Source organism: Poecilia reticulata, chromosome 13 (assembly GCF_904066995.2).
Source record: "Poecilia reticulata chromosome 13, P_reticulata-male-v2, whole genome shotgun sequence".
In the NCBI taxonomy this organism is placed as follows: Eukaryota; Metazoa; Chordata; class Actinopteri; order Cyprinodontiformes; family Poeciliidae; genus Poecilia; species Poecilia reticulata.
Window position 1 is genome coordinate 11,290,814 of NC_088842.1, and position 13,252 is coordinate 11,304,065.

General features: G+C 42.4%; 1 protein-coding gene across 1 annotated transcript in view; it reads right to left on the reverse strand.

Annotated features, from left to right (window-relative positions):
* Positions 1–1,426: 1,426 nt before the first annotated feature.
* Positions 1,427–13,252, reverse strand: part of ppp1r37 (protein phosphatase 1, regulatory subunit 37) — a 39,442-nt gene continuing 27,616 nt past the window's right edge. The window contains exons 5-13 of the mRNA XM_008425757.3: positions 9,580–9,699; positions 8,724–8,874; positions 8,419–8,574; positions 7,673–7,785; positions 6,713–6,854; positions 6,449–6,615; positions 4,164–5,541; positions 4,001–4,081; positions 1,427–3,207 (exon numbers count right to left, since the gene is read on the reverse strand). Coding sequence (XP_008423979.2) covers positions 4,005–4,081; positions 4,164–5,541; positions 6,449–6,615; positions 6,713–6,854; positions 7,673–7,785; positions 8,419–8,574; positions 8,724–8,874; positions 9,580–9,699 — 2,304 coding nt within the window. The 3' untranslated portion in view covers positions 1,427–3,207; positions 4,001–4,004. The remainder of the gene's footprint in view (positions 3,208–4,000; positions 4,082–4,163; positions 5,542–6,448; positions 6,616–6,712; positions 6,855–7,672; positions 7,786–8,418; positions 8,575–8,723; positions 8,875–9,579; positions 9,700–13,252) is intronic.

The window sequence follows — 13,252 nt, forward strand, 5'->3', positions numbered from 1 at the left end:
TTCCCGGAGGAATCCTGAGCCGTGTTCCCACCCGGCACTCCACACCCTGACCCTCAGATTGCCTCTGCGTTTCCCTCGTGATGAGGGGCCGAACGGGTTCTCTCGAGGGCTAAAGATCTGTTTTTTTTGCGAGTCAGCGTCTGTGAATCTGTTTGGTGTGCACAAAGAGGCGCATCCATGTGACGTTCAGTCCGAGGGATATTTTCGACTTGCTTTCCTCTCATGGGACTGATGAGATGATCCCGGATCACACTGGAAAATGAGCAATTGCAGAAGAGAAAGTACTAATTGGGAGTCAGGGCTTTAGCTCCAGGTGTGTTGAGGAGGATGGACTGCTGAAGAGTCAGTGACTCAACAAAGCTCCTAAGACAGAAACGTTTTACCAGCTGGTGTGGTAAACTGAACTTTACTGCAGCGCCTTACAGCGAGAAACACATTTGTCTATAGGACTGGATTGAGCTGATCACATGTTGTATCTTTGTATAGGATCTCTTTAATAAAGAGGCTTTAGACAACGTTTGTTGTGACCTGAACGATCACCACATACCTACAGAATACCAGTCTTCTGATGGCTACTTCCAACAAGATGAAGCACCACTGCACAAAAAGTCCTCCAATGGTTTCCAGTCACCAGATCTTAATCCAATAATGCACCTTTGAGGTGGAACAGGAGATTAACACGATGGATGTTTGCTGGGATTTTGACCCATGCCTCTTTACAGAACCGCTGTAACTGAATCAGATTTGTAGGTAAACACAGATCATTTTTAGCTTTGCCCATAAATTTTCTACGAAGGCCCATTTCAACTCAAGTTTCAGCTTCAAGGCCATGTTACAATGTTTTATTTCCTCATAATGACCTTCCTTCCTGATGTAACCGCTCTTGTAAAGTATACCAATCGGCATGGTGTGTTGTAGGATCCAAGCTTCTCACTTTTTCCCAAATACAATACTGGTAGCTATTGCCAAACCCTTGGATATTAGCTTCATCACACCACCTCAAGTGTTTATCCCAGAGTGCACCTGAAAACTCCAATTTGTTTTTTCCAAGATGTTTTTTTTTTTTTTTTTTTTTTTTAGTATTTTCCTCTCAATGTGGATAATAAAACCTATCAGCTCCAATCAACATTTTCACAAGGCCTTTTTTTTTTTGGGTCGATGCGCACATTTGGTACCAAAACACGTTCATCTCTGGTACAGAGAACCAGCCTTCTTCCAGTGTGACGGCTAGAGATTCCCATCCTGGTCACACTCGCAAATAATAGAATAGTTGACGACAGCACCTTTAGGTAGAGACCAAGGAAGATCTACAAAAACAGAACCGACTCGGAAGAACTTCATTACTTCCTGCTTTAACCTGTTTGCATCTCGCTTTCTCACGGGACGAATCCCAGAACCTCAAACTGACCAATTCACCACGGAGTCGTTTCATTAATCATTACATGCATTTATTTGAGAGAAACAAATTTCGCCATACATATCTTTGTGATTACCAGCACATTTCAATTAAGTTAACAAATCATTATTAAAAATTTCTAAAAATTAAAGCATTACAAACAGTGTGGGCGGCGGGGTGCGGGAAAAAACTACCATTTGGGTGGAGAATCGCTGTGGGGTCGATCGCCGTTTCCACGGAGGAGAAAAGAAAACACAACCTGCCTGTTTCTGCTTCTGGGGAACAAAAAGCAAAAATGTGAAGGCAAAGAGAGCTGGACCTCTTCACATAAATATTAAATGGATGTTTTAATGTTCAAGTCTTTTGTCTTGATCTAAAAATATTTAGCTGTTGAGCTCATAATTCTTCTTCAAGTCCGAATGAAAGATAAAACAGCCATCAGCGCCCCCTTGTGGCCAATGATTCGCTTTGCAGGGCTGCTGCAGAACAAGAACCTCGACATGTTTACAGCTTTCTGCACCCCAGTAGTCAACCAATTAAATCCACCATTTACTCCTATAATAGATGATCCCGTCCCGGAAAACGTCCTTTAATCTAAATATTTTCTCTAGTTTGCATATGAAATATACATCGAAAAGGGCGTCGGCTTTAAAAGCAACCCCTTGGGTAAAACAAGCAGATGGAGAGATGGAAACATTTTAAACCAAAAAGATGTCAAAAAATACAAAAATAAGTCATTTCTCAAAGCAGCTGAATGGGTGAGAGTTATGAGTAAAAGGTGAAAAACTGAGGGAAACAGAAGAAGGTGCGAGGAGTTTGGAGCTGAATAAACTCAGGGGAATAAAAACAAAAACACATATCTAATCAGACTTCTCTGAAAATTGACAAATTCTGAGTTATGATTTGTGCAATTCTGTAATTTGGGATTAAATTTCTTATGCCAAACACAAAATAGAGGTTTCAATCGTGCAAAACGTGTTTCAATGTTCTCCGTGTCGGATCTGGACAGCAAGTAAGAGGACGCGGATTCCTGAGGGGCCAAACGGAGCAGAAGACGAGAAAACACAGGGGAAAAAAAGTCACTTTGGCAGAGGTCCCTTAGAGTTTTATTCTGGTGGGGAGCAAGAGAGAGGGAGAGAGAGAGAGACAGGGAGAGAGAGAGAGAGGAGACCAGGAGACACACACAATGTTTACATTTACACAGATGGATAAACATCCTCAGGTTTCTTGGATACAAAAGCCTTTAACAGCAACTTACTCTCAACCTCGAGTGTTTTAAAGCCAGCAGGTCTGCTCAGGAGGGGGCCACTGTGTTTCTCGTCGTTGCCCTTACATCTGAGTCGTGAAAAACTGTGAATCAATTTGCCCGACGACAATCTACGGAGAGCGAGTAAGGGCTGTCAGAATGGTCTTTGGTTAGTGTTTTACCCTCCGCTATTCCGTCCCTGATCAGTCTGCGACTCATCGAGGCTCACGGAAACGTCACAGAACGGGAAAATGTAGTGATAACGGCGGGGGGATCCCTACGCCTCCCCCCAGCTTTTACGTGGGGTGATGTAACTATGGATGTAGAAAGACTTCCTATGTCACAGGTTGCGCTCCGGGTGATACTGTCCTCTTTGTATTTTTCATGTTAGGAGCTTTTGACTTTAACACTGCGTCATCCGTCCCTTTGCAGGAAGCGTTGTTGTTTGTTTGTTTGTTTGTTGTTGGATAACGTGAAGAAACGACAAAGATATTGTGGGGCAGCCGGTCGTGTTGCAGAGCTTGACGAATCGTCTTAGTGTTGCTTCCATCTGTCCTGGCAGTCCCTGCAGGGAAACCAGAAGTGGAGACAAATCAGTCCTGAAAGCAGCAGAGAGCGTGATTCAACTAAACCACTTCCATGTTTTGATGGAAAAACTGACGTTTGTGGTTGTAACGCGAAATTAATGGGAATGGCTTCATTGAGCATAAACACTTCATTATCCGACACCAACAGGGTTGGGGAATATGGACTTCTATTTGTAGTGCTGCATTTAGTGGTACAACTGTGATGATAATAAAAATGGTAAGATCTATTTATTACTTCTACCTTAGGTAAATGTATGGCTGTGCCTGCATGACAGAGCAAACACAAATACTGCTTTTGGAAAACGTATGCATTTATTAAACGCTTTTTTAGGACAGCAGTCAGTCAGGAAGTGTGATTTGTATCACTAAACTGCACACAGCAAGTCAATTTAATCATGTTTTCAAATTTACTGATGCTTTTATTGAACAAATAGTGGATAAAATAGTAAAACTAACAATTCCAACATTATGGACAACTTTTTTTTTTTTCCAAACATCATTAACTGGAATTTATCATGACAACGATAAATCAAAATTCCTATTATGATAAAAAATGTAGTTGGATAACGATAAGGCAGTCGTACTCAACAATGCTTAGAAAGTCTGAAACTTCTCTATTTCTCTCTCTAAGCTCATTTATCTTTTAGCTTCACCCTTTAAAATATCCATATTTGTATGACATGAATATGGTATAGTCAGCAGCAGATTCATCAGCACTTGGAAGCGTGAAGACGATGTTTAGCCAGCGTGTCGTAAGATGCAGATATTCACCAGTTTACGGTGCGTCTCTCCCGTTGTCCATGCTGGCCTCCAGCAGCAGCTCCTCCAGCTCCAGTGCACAGCTAGAACTGACTGCAAGGCGATGAAGAACAGATGTTTATAACAAATAAAACAACGTGGAGGGCGAGTCCTCTGAGGAGGAGGAGCGACTCACCGTGCTCCATCACACAGCTGCCGGGCTTCGGGGTTTCGCCGTCCAGCAGGTGGAGGGAGAACTCCGTCTTCAGGCCGTTGGGCAGAGCCGAAGCGACCACCTCTCCGTCCAGCGCCTCCACAAAACATTCATCGGCCGAGTTCTCGTCAGTCGACTCCTGGTCTTTAACTTGTGAGCCTGGATTCACGTCAGCGGCGTCTTCAGGCGGATTGGAGGACGACGGAGCCTGATGGCCGGTCTGGACCGGGTATGGACTCGCTTCCTCTCGGCTTGGCTCGTCGTCCATTGGGTTTGGGGGAGGGGACTCTTCCGGTCCTGCTGTCTGGTCAACGTTTGGCTCTTCCTGCGCAGGTGTCGGCTGAGCCAGTTCATTTGTGGAGGGTCCCTGCCCGCCATCTTGTAGCTTTTCCTCAAGTACCTCTGCTTTATTGCTTCCCTCTGCGGCGGCGGGCTCCTGAACGGGGCCGGCCGGGGAGATCGTTGGCTTCAAAGCCACATCCGGCAGAGGAGAGGAGTTTGAAGGCAATGCTGGTATTGGCAGACTTGGATCCATCAATCCTGCTGGATCTAAAGTTCTGGCTTTCGCGTCCTCCGACGACAGTGGGTCTAGTTTGGGACTCTGAGCAGCTCCTGGTCTCTCGCCGGAGGTCTCCTCTGTCGTTTTGTCATCCGTAGACGGAGCAGGCGGGCTCTCGTTGGCGCCCCCCGGTGTCAGTTGTGTTTGTGCGGGTGTTAGTGTCGTCAAGTCTTTCGGCGGGCAGAGGGCTGCAGGAGCTGCGGCTTTCTGCAGTTGCTCCGGTGGGCTCTCCACCCGAGTCACCATAAATATCTTGTGGCCCCTTCCGGGACTCGACACGGAGATGCAGCGGCCGGGCGAGGGAGGCGTTCCCGGAGGCACCGGGACCGTGGACTCTGTGACCGTTATTCCCGAAATCAAAGCTGGTGCTCTTGTAGGCGAGGCAGAGGGGGGTAAGGGGGTACGTGAGGCACTAAGGGGGGGCTGACTGACTGGAGCAGCCTGGTTCGACATAATGGGAGAAGAGTTGGTCACCACCTCCCCCTCGTCCTCGGTGTCCGAGTCGGAGTCCAGATTCCCAGGAGGAGCGGTCGTATCGGGGCTCGTTTCTGACACGTTGTCCGTTTGTGACGCGTTCTCAGTCGGTTCGCATTCCTCCTCGCCTTCCTTTCTCTCAGCTGAAGCCGGTTCTTCTTCCTCTTCCTCCCTCGTTCCGTCCTCTGTGGCTATTTCAGCCATGGAGGCAGACCGCTTCATCTTCTCCTCGGTTTCCTCCTTTTCCTTCGCAAGGATGAAGTTTCTCTTACAGCCATTCTGGATTTCGGTCAGCAGGGCGCGCTGCGTCTCGATGAAGCTCTTCACCTGAAACACAAGAGCAGAGACCGGAGGAAGTTAGTCAGGCAGCATTTCCCTTCTTTGGTCAGGAGTTTAAGCCATTCTTAAAAAGCTGAGGCTTGATAGTGTGGTGTGTTGAGTAAGGCGGCATTTAACAAATTGTACATTAGAAATACATTACATTAGAAAGAGAAATATTGTGACGATGACATCCATTGCAATTTGGAACGTTTTTCCTCTCTACTGTCGCTACATGCATGTTCAGTATGCAAACGACAAGATGCCACTACATGCTCAGCCAGGAAGAGTGGATGCCGCAATGACTCGATGTAATCTGCTGGGTTTTATTAAAAAACTTTTCAACTTGAATAATAAACCAAACTTGTTTCACGACTAAGATCGACTGGAATGTATGTGTAATTACATTTAAATGACTTAAAAAAAAAAGGGTCTTGAGACAACATGATTCGACGTAAATTGAATTGAATTACTGCAAACACTGAAACGTCGCTGAGAATTAAAACGTGATGCATTCAGCGTTTATTACTGTGGTGGCGGGAGAGGCTGCAGCTGTTGTTATGGTTACAGTTTCTGAAGAGGACAGTGATAAATCTGACGATGATGAAGGATATAAGACCTTTGATGAACTGGACCTTGAGACCAACAGCAGACAGGAGGAAGGCTGCAGCACTTCTGATTTCCAGTGTCTCGTTTGAGTTGTGCTTCACAGTGACTTCATCTTTTAATGTAACACTAACTGTAGTTCATGCCAAAACAAAGCAGTGACATTGACCAAAATGTCCTGTCAGATATTCTCCTGCGTCTAGATGAGTCTCTCCCTTCACCTTCCTGTTAAAACCACGGGGTCAAACTGAGGGAATAAAAAAAAAACAACCTTTCCTTTTCTTTATTTTTAAATGCAGTTGACGCTTACACTTTCTTTCTTGGGTTCTCGGTCGAGGTCGAGGCGCAGCAGCGAGTTGTTGACCTTCAGCGCAAGCGACAGCGCCATCAGGCCTCCGGTCTTGATCTCATTCTCCCGCAGGTCCAGACGCAGCAGCCTGGGGCTCTCTGCGATGAACTCGGCCACAGCGACGGCTCCTGCATGGCAACGTTAACGCAGCCAGATAGTTAAGACCCCAAACACTGCAGAAGACGTACACACACACGCACGCACGCAGACTGCTTTAGCTCCCACCTTCACAGGACAGCTTGGTGGAAGCCAGTCCCAGCCGGAGCACAGAGCGGTTGGCGATCAGTCCGTCCTTCAGCTTGTGGACTCCTTCGTTACCCACCGAATTGTGGCCGAGGTTCAGAGTCTCCAGACTCTGGGTGCATGGCTGAGAGACGAAAAACACACATTCATCCTCAACCGCACGAAGCAAAATAAGACTTGTCACGTTTCTGTCATTTTTAATGCGGTGGTTGATTCATATTCTCCGACACTGAAGAGGCATTAAAAAGACGAGATGCAAATCTTTCAGTGTCCAGCGATTTGATCCCAATTTTGATTCTGAAAGGTTTTTTGATTCAGAAACCAATTTTCTGTAGATAATGTTTAAATTATGTGACTGACAAGAAGAAAAGACAGTAGAAACAAAGATAACATTTGTTTAAAATAAATTCAATAAGACTCCATACTGCATCAAATGCCACCAGATTATATTTGAACAAAAACAGACTTAGGTTAGACCAGCTTAGATTTTTCTTATATAAAAGCATATCAAAGAATGATTTCAAAATATAATTTTACATAAAAATGAATGAGATTTTTGATCATAGTGAATGGATTCGGAATAGCCAGGATAAGGAATTGCGAATCTCTGTGGAATAGATTTTTTTCTGTCCTTTAAAAAAAAAAAAGAAGACGGCTGCTAGTTTGTATATCTTACCTTTAAACTCTATGTGTAGTGGAGGCTTAATAATTTTACAACACTGCACAGTTTTTCTCAATGCACAGCTGAATATGGACCCATTTAATAATATTTAGTCTGTTTATTCTAACTAAAGTCCCACTTTTTACTCTTCATTATTCTTAGAGAAATGTGGTTAGACGCTAAAAAAATGAGTTAAGTAAGAAAGAAAACTATATTTTGGGATAAAGCGTTCACATATTATATGGAGACAGTGTGTGTGTGTGTGCACGTGTGTGGTGTACCAGTGCAGCAGCGAGGTAGCCCATGCCATTGTGTGTTAGCTGGTTGTTCCATAGCACCAAAGTGACGAGACCTTTCCTTTGCTCCTTTAGTCCTTCACACAGGTAGGCCAGACCTGAGACGACAAACACACACCAACATAAGAACAGTAATAATAATAATAATAATAATAATGAAATGTGTGTATCATCTGAATGTCAAGTACAGTGCCTTGCAAAAACAGTTCTTGCTCTTTAGCCATGTTCACATTTTGTCAAGTTGCAACCAAAAACGTCAATGTGGTAAAGTTTGATTTTAAGTGATAAATACTGAACTGTTAATACTGAAGCGGAAGGCAAAATAAATAGTTTTTAAACCTTTTAGAAATAACTAAAAAGCGGAGTGTACATTTATTTAAGCTTTTCTGGCCATTACAAAGCTACGTTTGTTTTCTGTTCAGTCTTTTTGCAGAACAGCTCAGCTGATGGGGAGCCTCTGTGAACATCAGCTGCCAAATATTTTCAACAGTAATTATATGTCTGGAGCATTTTAGTGTATAAATATGGCTGATGCAAACCATGTCATTGGAGCTCTGGCTGCACGTTTAAGGTCGTCTTCCTGCTGCAAGGTGAACCGCTGCTTAAGGCTCAAATCTGTTCAGCCTCTAAAAAGTTTTCTTCCAATTTAATTCATTTCACTTTATTCATGTGGCATCACCTCGCAGCAAAAGACATCACAAGGTATTTCATCTTTTCTCAGAGTTGCGTACCCGAGTCTAGGATGTGGTTATTGCGCAGGTCCAGAATCTGGATGTTGTAGTTGAACTTGAGCAGGTTTCCGAGCTGAGCCGAGTCCTGCAGGCCGTTGAGCTTGTTGTCTGCCAGGTACAGCTCTCGAAGGTTCATGTTCATCTTCAGCGCCGTGGCTGACAGAGGAGAGGGCGGTTGAAGCACAGCGAGTCGCCGGAGGGATAAACAGAGAGATCAGATTTCACTTCATTCTGAGAAAAAAAACAAAGCAAAAAAAACCAGCCGAGAGGACAGAAAGAGGCTGCCTGTCCTTTGCATGTCTCACCTAGTAACATGAGCGGCCTGCCAGAGAGACCGGCGTTCTCCAGGTGGAGGACTGCCAAGCTGCCGCTGATCCTGAGCGCCCGGGCTACGAATGGAGCCGAGTGGTCCAGCAGAGGAGTGTTACGGGCCTCCAGATACTGCAGGGAGCTCGTCTGCGGAGGAAACGACGACAGAGGCTCAGCTTCAAACACGCCAACAAATCAGGCTCCTTTCATAAAGCAGCTGATATAAACTAATCTACATTCATACCTCTGCAGTTGCAGCTTCTGAGCAGATGACATTACATTTATAATCTTAGTCATTTGTGTGAATCGAATCAACATACTGTCAGTTTTTTTTACATAAATGATTTGAATTGTTTTCTGTTCAAGTCGAGGTTTAATCTCATTCATTCAGTCATTCATTCATGCGCAGCAATTTGCCAAAACATTAGTTGATGAAGATTTAAGAGTCCTGATGAAATGAGAGAAGGTCCCTATTAATAATCCATCCATTTTTTTATTTTTTTAAGTTTTTGTGGCACCAGTGTCCCGCAGGGCGTTTCTGCTCTACCACTGAACCACTTTGAGATCAAATGACTGCATTTAGGCAAACAGAGCTGATCAGATGACAAATGAGCTGCTCACCTGAAAAAAGCTGTGATTTGAGCAACTTTTTGAGCAGCTTTTTTTCAAACATTGATCTAAACACCAAATTAGTTTTGTTTTCGTAAAACCTCCGAGACATCACGTACTGTAAATCTGATTCTGTATTTTCCATTTGTGACAGCACATGGTTAAAACTGGGAAATAATTCATTTTAAGTTGGGAGGATTTGAATCTCCGAGTCAGAAAAAAACAAAACAATCGATCTCTGACCTTTCTCATCATGTGAGCGGCGGCCTGCCATCCCCGTGTGCCGATATGCTTGTTGAAGGAGATGTTGAGATGCGTGGCTGATTCGTAGTACTCGATCATGTCAAAGAGAGCCGACGCACCCTGAGGACGACAACAACACGAGGATGGACTTTTAAAAACGTCACAAAGGAGAAAATAAATAAATAAATACACAAGTTCCAAGTTGTTTATTATGTCAGTACATCTTAAGAAATAACAGAGGATTTCTGAGCAGTTCTTCAGGACAGGTGAGAAAATAGAGGCATTTGCATGATGCCTTTTGAAGTGTTTGGGATTTTCTTTTTTAAGAGTTCCTCAGGTTATGGTATTTTCTAAATTTATTTCTGAAAACAAGAAACAAAAAAACTCACCTGAATTCAACACAATTAACACAAAGATGAATTTAAATGTGTTCTCTGAATATAAAAGCTAGTTTTCACACATTCAAAATACAACCATTTGTAGAAAAAAAAGTTCAATTAAAAGCTAAAAGCTAAAACCTAGATGAAGTCTTTGTCGTAAACGTAACGTTATTTTATACCATGTTGCAGCTTCCTGTTATTATACAAGACTAATATGAAATTAATTAGTTCTCCTCCTTACTGTAAATAAAGCTACGCGAGCACAGAATATAAAAGAAATACATGTAATAAAATTAAAATAAATATTAAAATCTGAACAAGTCAGCGACAATGATTTTATCTTAAAAGATTATTTTCTTATTAAACACGTTCAAGATAAAATATTTTAACAATTCACTGGTGAGGGTTTTCCTTCTGTTTTTCTTAAAAGTCTGATCTGCAAATTTAGATTTTAAAACAAATGTAAAAAAAAGTTAGAATTTAAAAAAATAAATTCAGGAATTATCAATATTTATGCATCACATCAGGAGTCCCTAACATTTATCTGATTTAATTAAACTCAAAAAAGTGCAAAAAAAAAAAAAAGTATAAAGCTGTTAGTCTTCAAGATAATTGGTAAAATAAACTCTGATCTTCTGGTATGTTGATTGGTAAATTAGCTGATTGCCATCACAGTAACTCGTCCCTCAACCACAAGGCTAAGTTTAAGTATAATCATCATATGTAAAGAGAAAAAGATGTTTAGTTACTTGAGTTTTCCTTGCCTACAAATGGAATAACAGCAAAGTTTGGGGCAAAACATGAGTGTGATTTTTATTTTCCTCTGAGGACGGAAATGTAGAAGAAAAGGAAAACCAGACGAGCTAGATAACGCATAACGTCCTCTGACCTTTCGCCTTCTCATGCGTGTGTGTACTGGGAGACGTTGCCGAGTGTACACACGCGTGTTTATCTATAGGGCGGGGGAAGATGAGTCACATTCAGCCTAATAAAAGCCACCCTGTGATCGCACTCTTCATGCCTGCTTCTCCACATGTTTCTCAAAACACTTCTCCACCGAACCGTTTCTCCGCTTTCATCCTCCCAAAACCGTTCCGACATGAGGCCGCGACGCAGATGCGACTCTCTGCCAAGTGTAAACCATCTTCTGCATTTCTCTCCCACCCACTTCAGAAAATGAGTCCGTCCTCTCAACAACTCGATGCACGATTTATCCCCGTTCCTTTAGAAAAATCAGACGAACCAGCCGAGCCTCTTCCATAATTCGTCCTTTCAAAGTTCTGTTTCATCAGAGCCCAAAGCGAGACACTAGTCTGCAGTGACTCAGTTAATGACTCACTGAGCTAATTCATTCATTTTTCCAGAAAACTGCTCCAAATCAGTAAAAAAAGAAAAACCTCTAAATGTCAACCTGCATTTGTTTGAATACTGTGAAGGTCGCATTTTCTCGAACACACATGTATATAAGCAGCGTGATTCATCCAAATATTAAGGCCTGATGGTTTTTCCCTTCAAGGGGACAGATTATAAAAAAATGCCACAATTTGTATGGTAAACAACCAATATTTAGGATAAAACTGAGAAAGTATCTGTAACCTTTGGGACCCTCTCGGAGACAAAAAAAAAAGATAAAAATTAAGTGATTCAGTTAAGCCAGTGGTTCTCAAATAGTGGGGCGCGCCCCCTTTGGGGGGCGCGGTGCGATACCTGGGGGGGCGCGTGTGACCCTGGGGAACAGGCTTTTGTTTTTTGGGCCGTACTAGTATAAAGTGTAATTGCACATCCACTACAGTAGGCGACAGTGGCGCTGTCATTGTTACTTCTGTCACGTTTGCGACAGTGCAACATTTTACGACTTACAAGACAACAGGTTTGCCTTGGTTAGCAGTGTTGAGTCAACAGAAAGCTCTGACTGCGTTCTGTCTATAGCCTCCGTTATTCAACATAACAACCCCCAACATGAAAAAGTTAACAGGGATGAAAAGAAAAGCTAAGAGAGACAAAGATAATGAGACAAAACAAAGTCACCCGAAAGCTAAGACGAGGAAATACGACGAAGTGTATTTAGCGCTTAGCTTCACTGTCACTACAGTTGGAGAAGAGGAAAGACCGGTGTGTTTGCTGTGTCTAAAAATGCTCGCAGCCGACAGCATGAAGCCAAATAAATTAGCACGTCACTTAAATACATTACACTCCAATCACGCCGATAAGCCACTAGAGTTTTTTCAGCGAAAACGTGCTGAATATTGCCAAAAGTCATCCCGCTTTGTGAAGGCTACTTCAGTAAACCATCGAGCGCTGTTAGCATCATATAAGGTGGTGTACCAAATTGCGCAGTGCAAAAAGCCCCACACCATAGCAGAGGAGCTGATACTGCCTGCAGCATTAGACATGGTCTCTGTCAAGCTGGACGACGCCAGTGCAGCAAAACTAAAAACTATCCCTCTGTCCAATGACGCTGTCGCCAGACGTATAGATGACATTGCTAACGATCTTCAAGAACAGCTGGTAGATAAACTTTTTTGTAAATATGTCAGAGACAGAGCCACAATTTAAATTCTGGACTACTATGAGCAAAACGTGCTCATTGTAGCCATTAAACCCGACTTCCTCCTCATTTTGATCAAAAAAAGAAAGAAAAAATGAGCACAAATTGTTTAATTCATTTTTGTTTTGTAGGTTCAATTGTTTTATATATTGTGCTCCTGAGTTAATGTTGCTGAACTGAATATAAATTTGTTATTTTTTTAGTTTTTGTAGTTTATTAGTTATAATTATTAAATATTATTTATTGATTTGATTTAATTTTGCAATGGTGCAATTAATTGGTCAAACATGTTTACAGTTTAAACAAGGATTTATTTATTTTTAATTTCAGGTATTGATGCACTTAAAATCTTTTCTGTTGCACACTTAAAACACGATTTAATAAAGTTATTCTTAGTAAGTTTGACCATATGTATTTCTTTTTTTCTTTTCTTTAATGTTAAGGATAAAATGTTATGCAGAGACGGATAGTCACTGTGGGCAGTGGGGGGCGCAAATAGTTTTCTTCTTGCTAGGGGGGGCGTAACAGAAAATAATTGAGAAGCACTGAGTTAAGCAGCGGAAAAGCAAATAGTTTCTCCAAAATCATATTTTAAAGAAAGTCCAGCAAACTATTTCTTTCAAAATCATCTTCCAACATCAAATCAGGCTGAATTCATTGGATCCAGGAAGTCATGACGTCTATTTTGTTTAGTTTCAGTGTGAAATGGGTTCCAACAGTAAAATGACTATTTGTCCAACCAAGA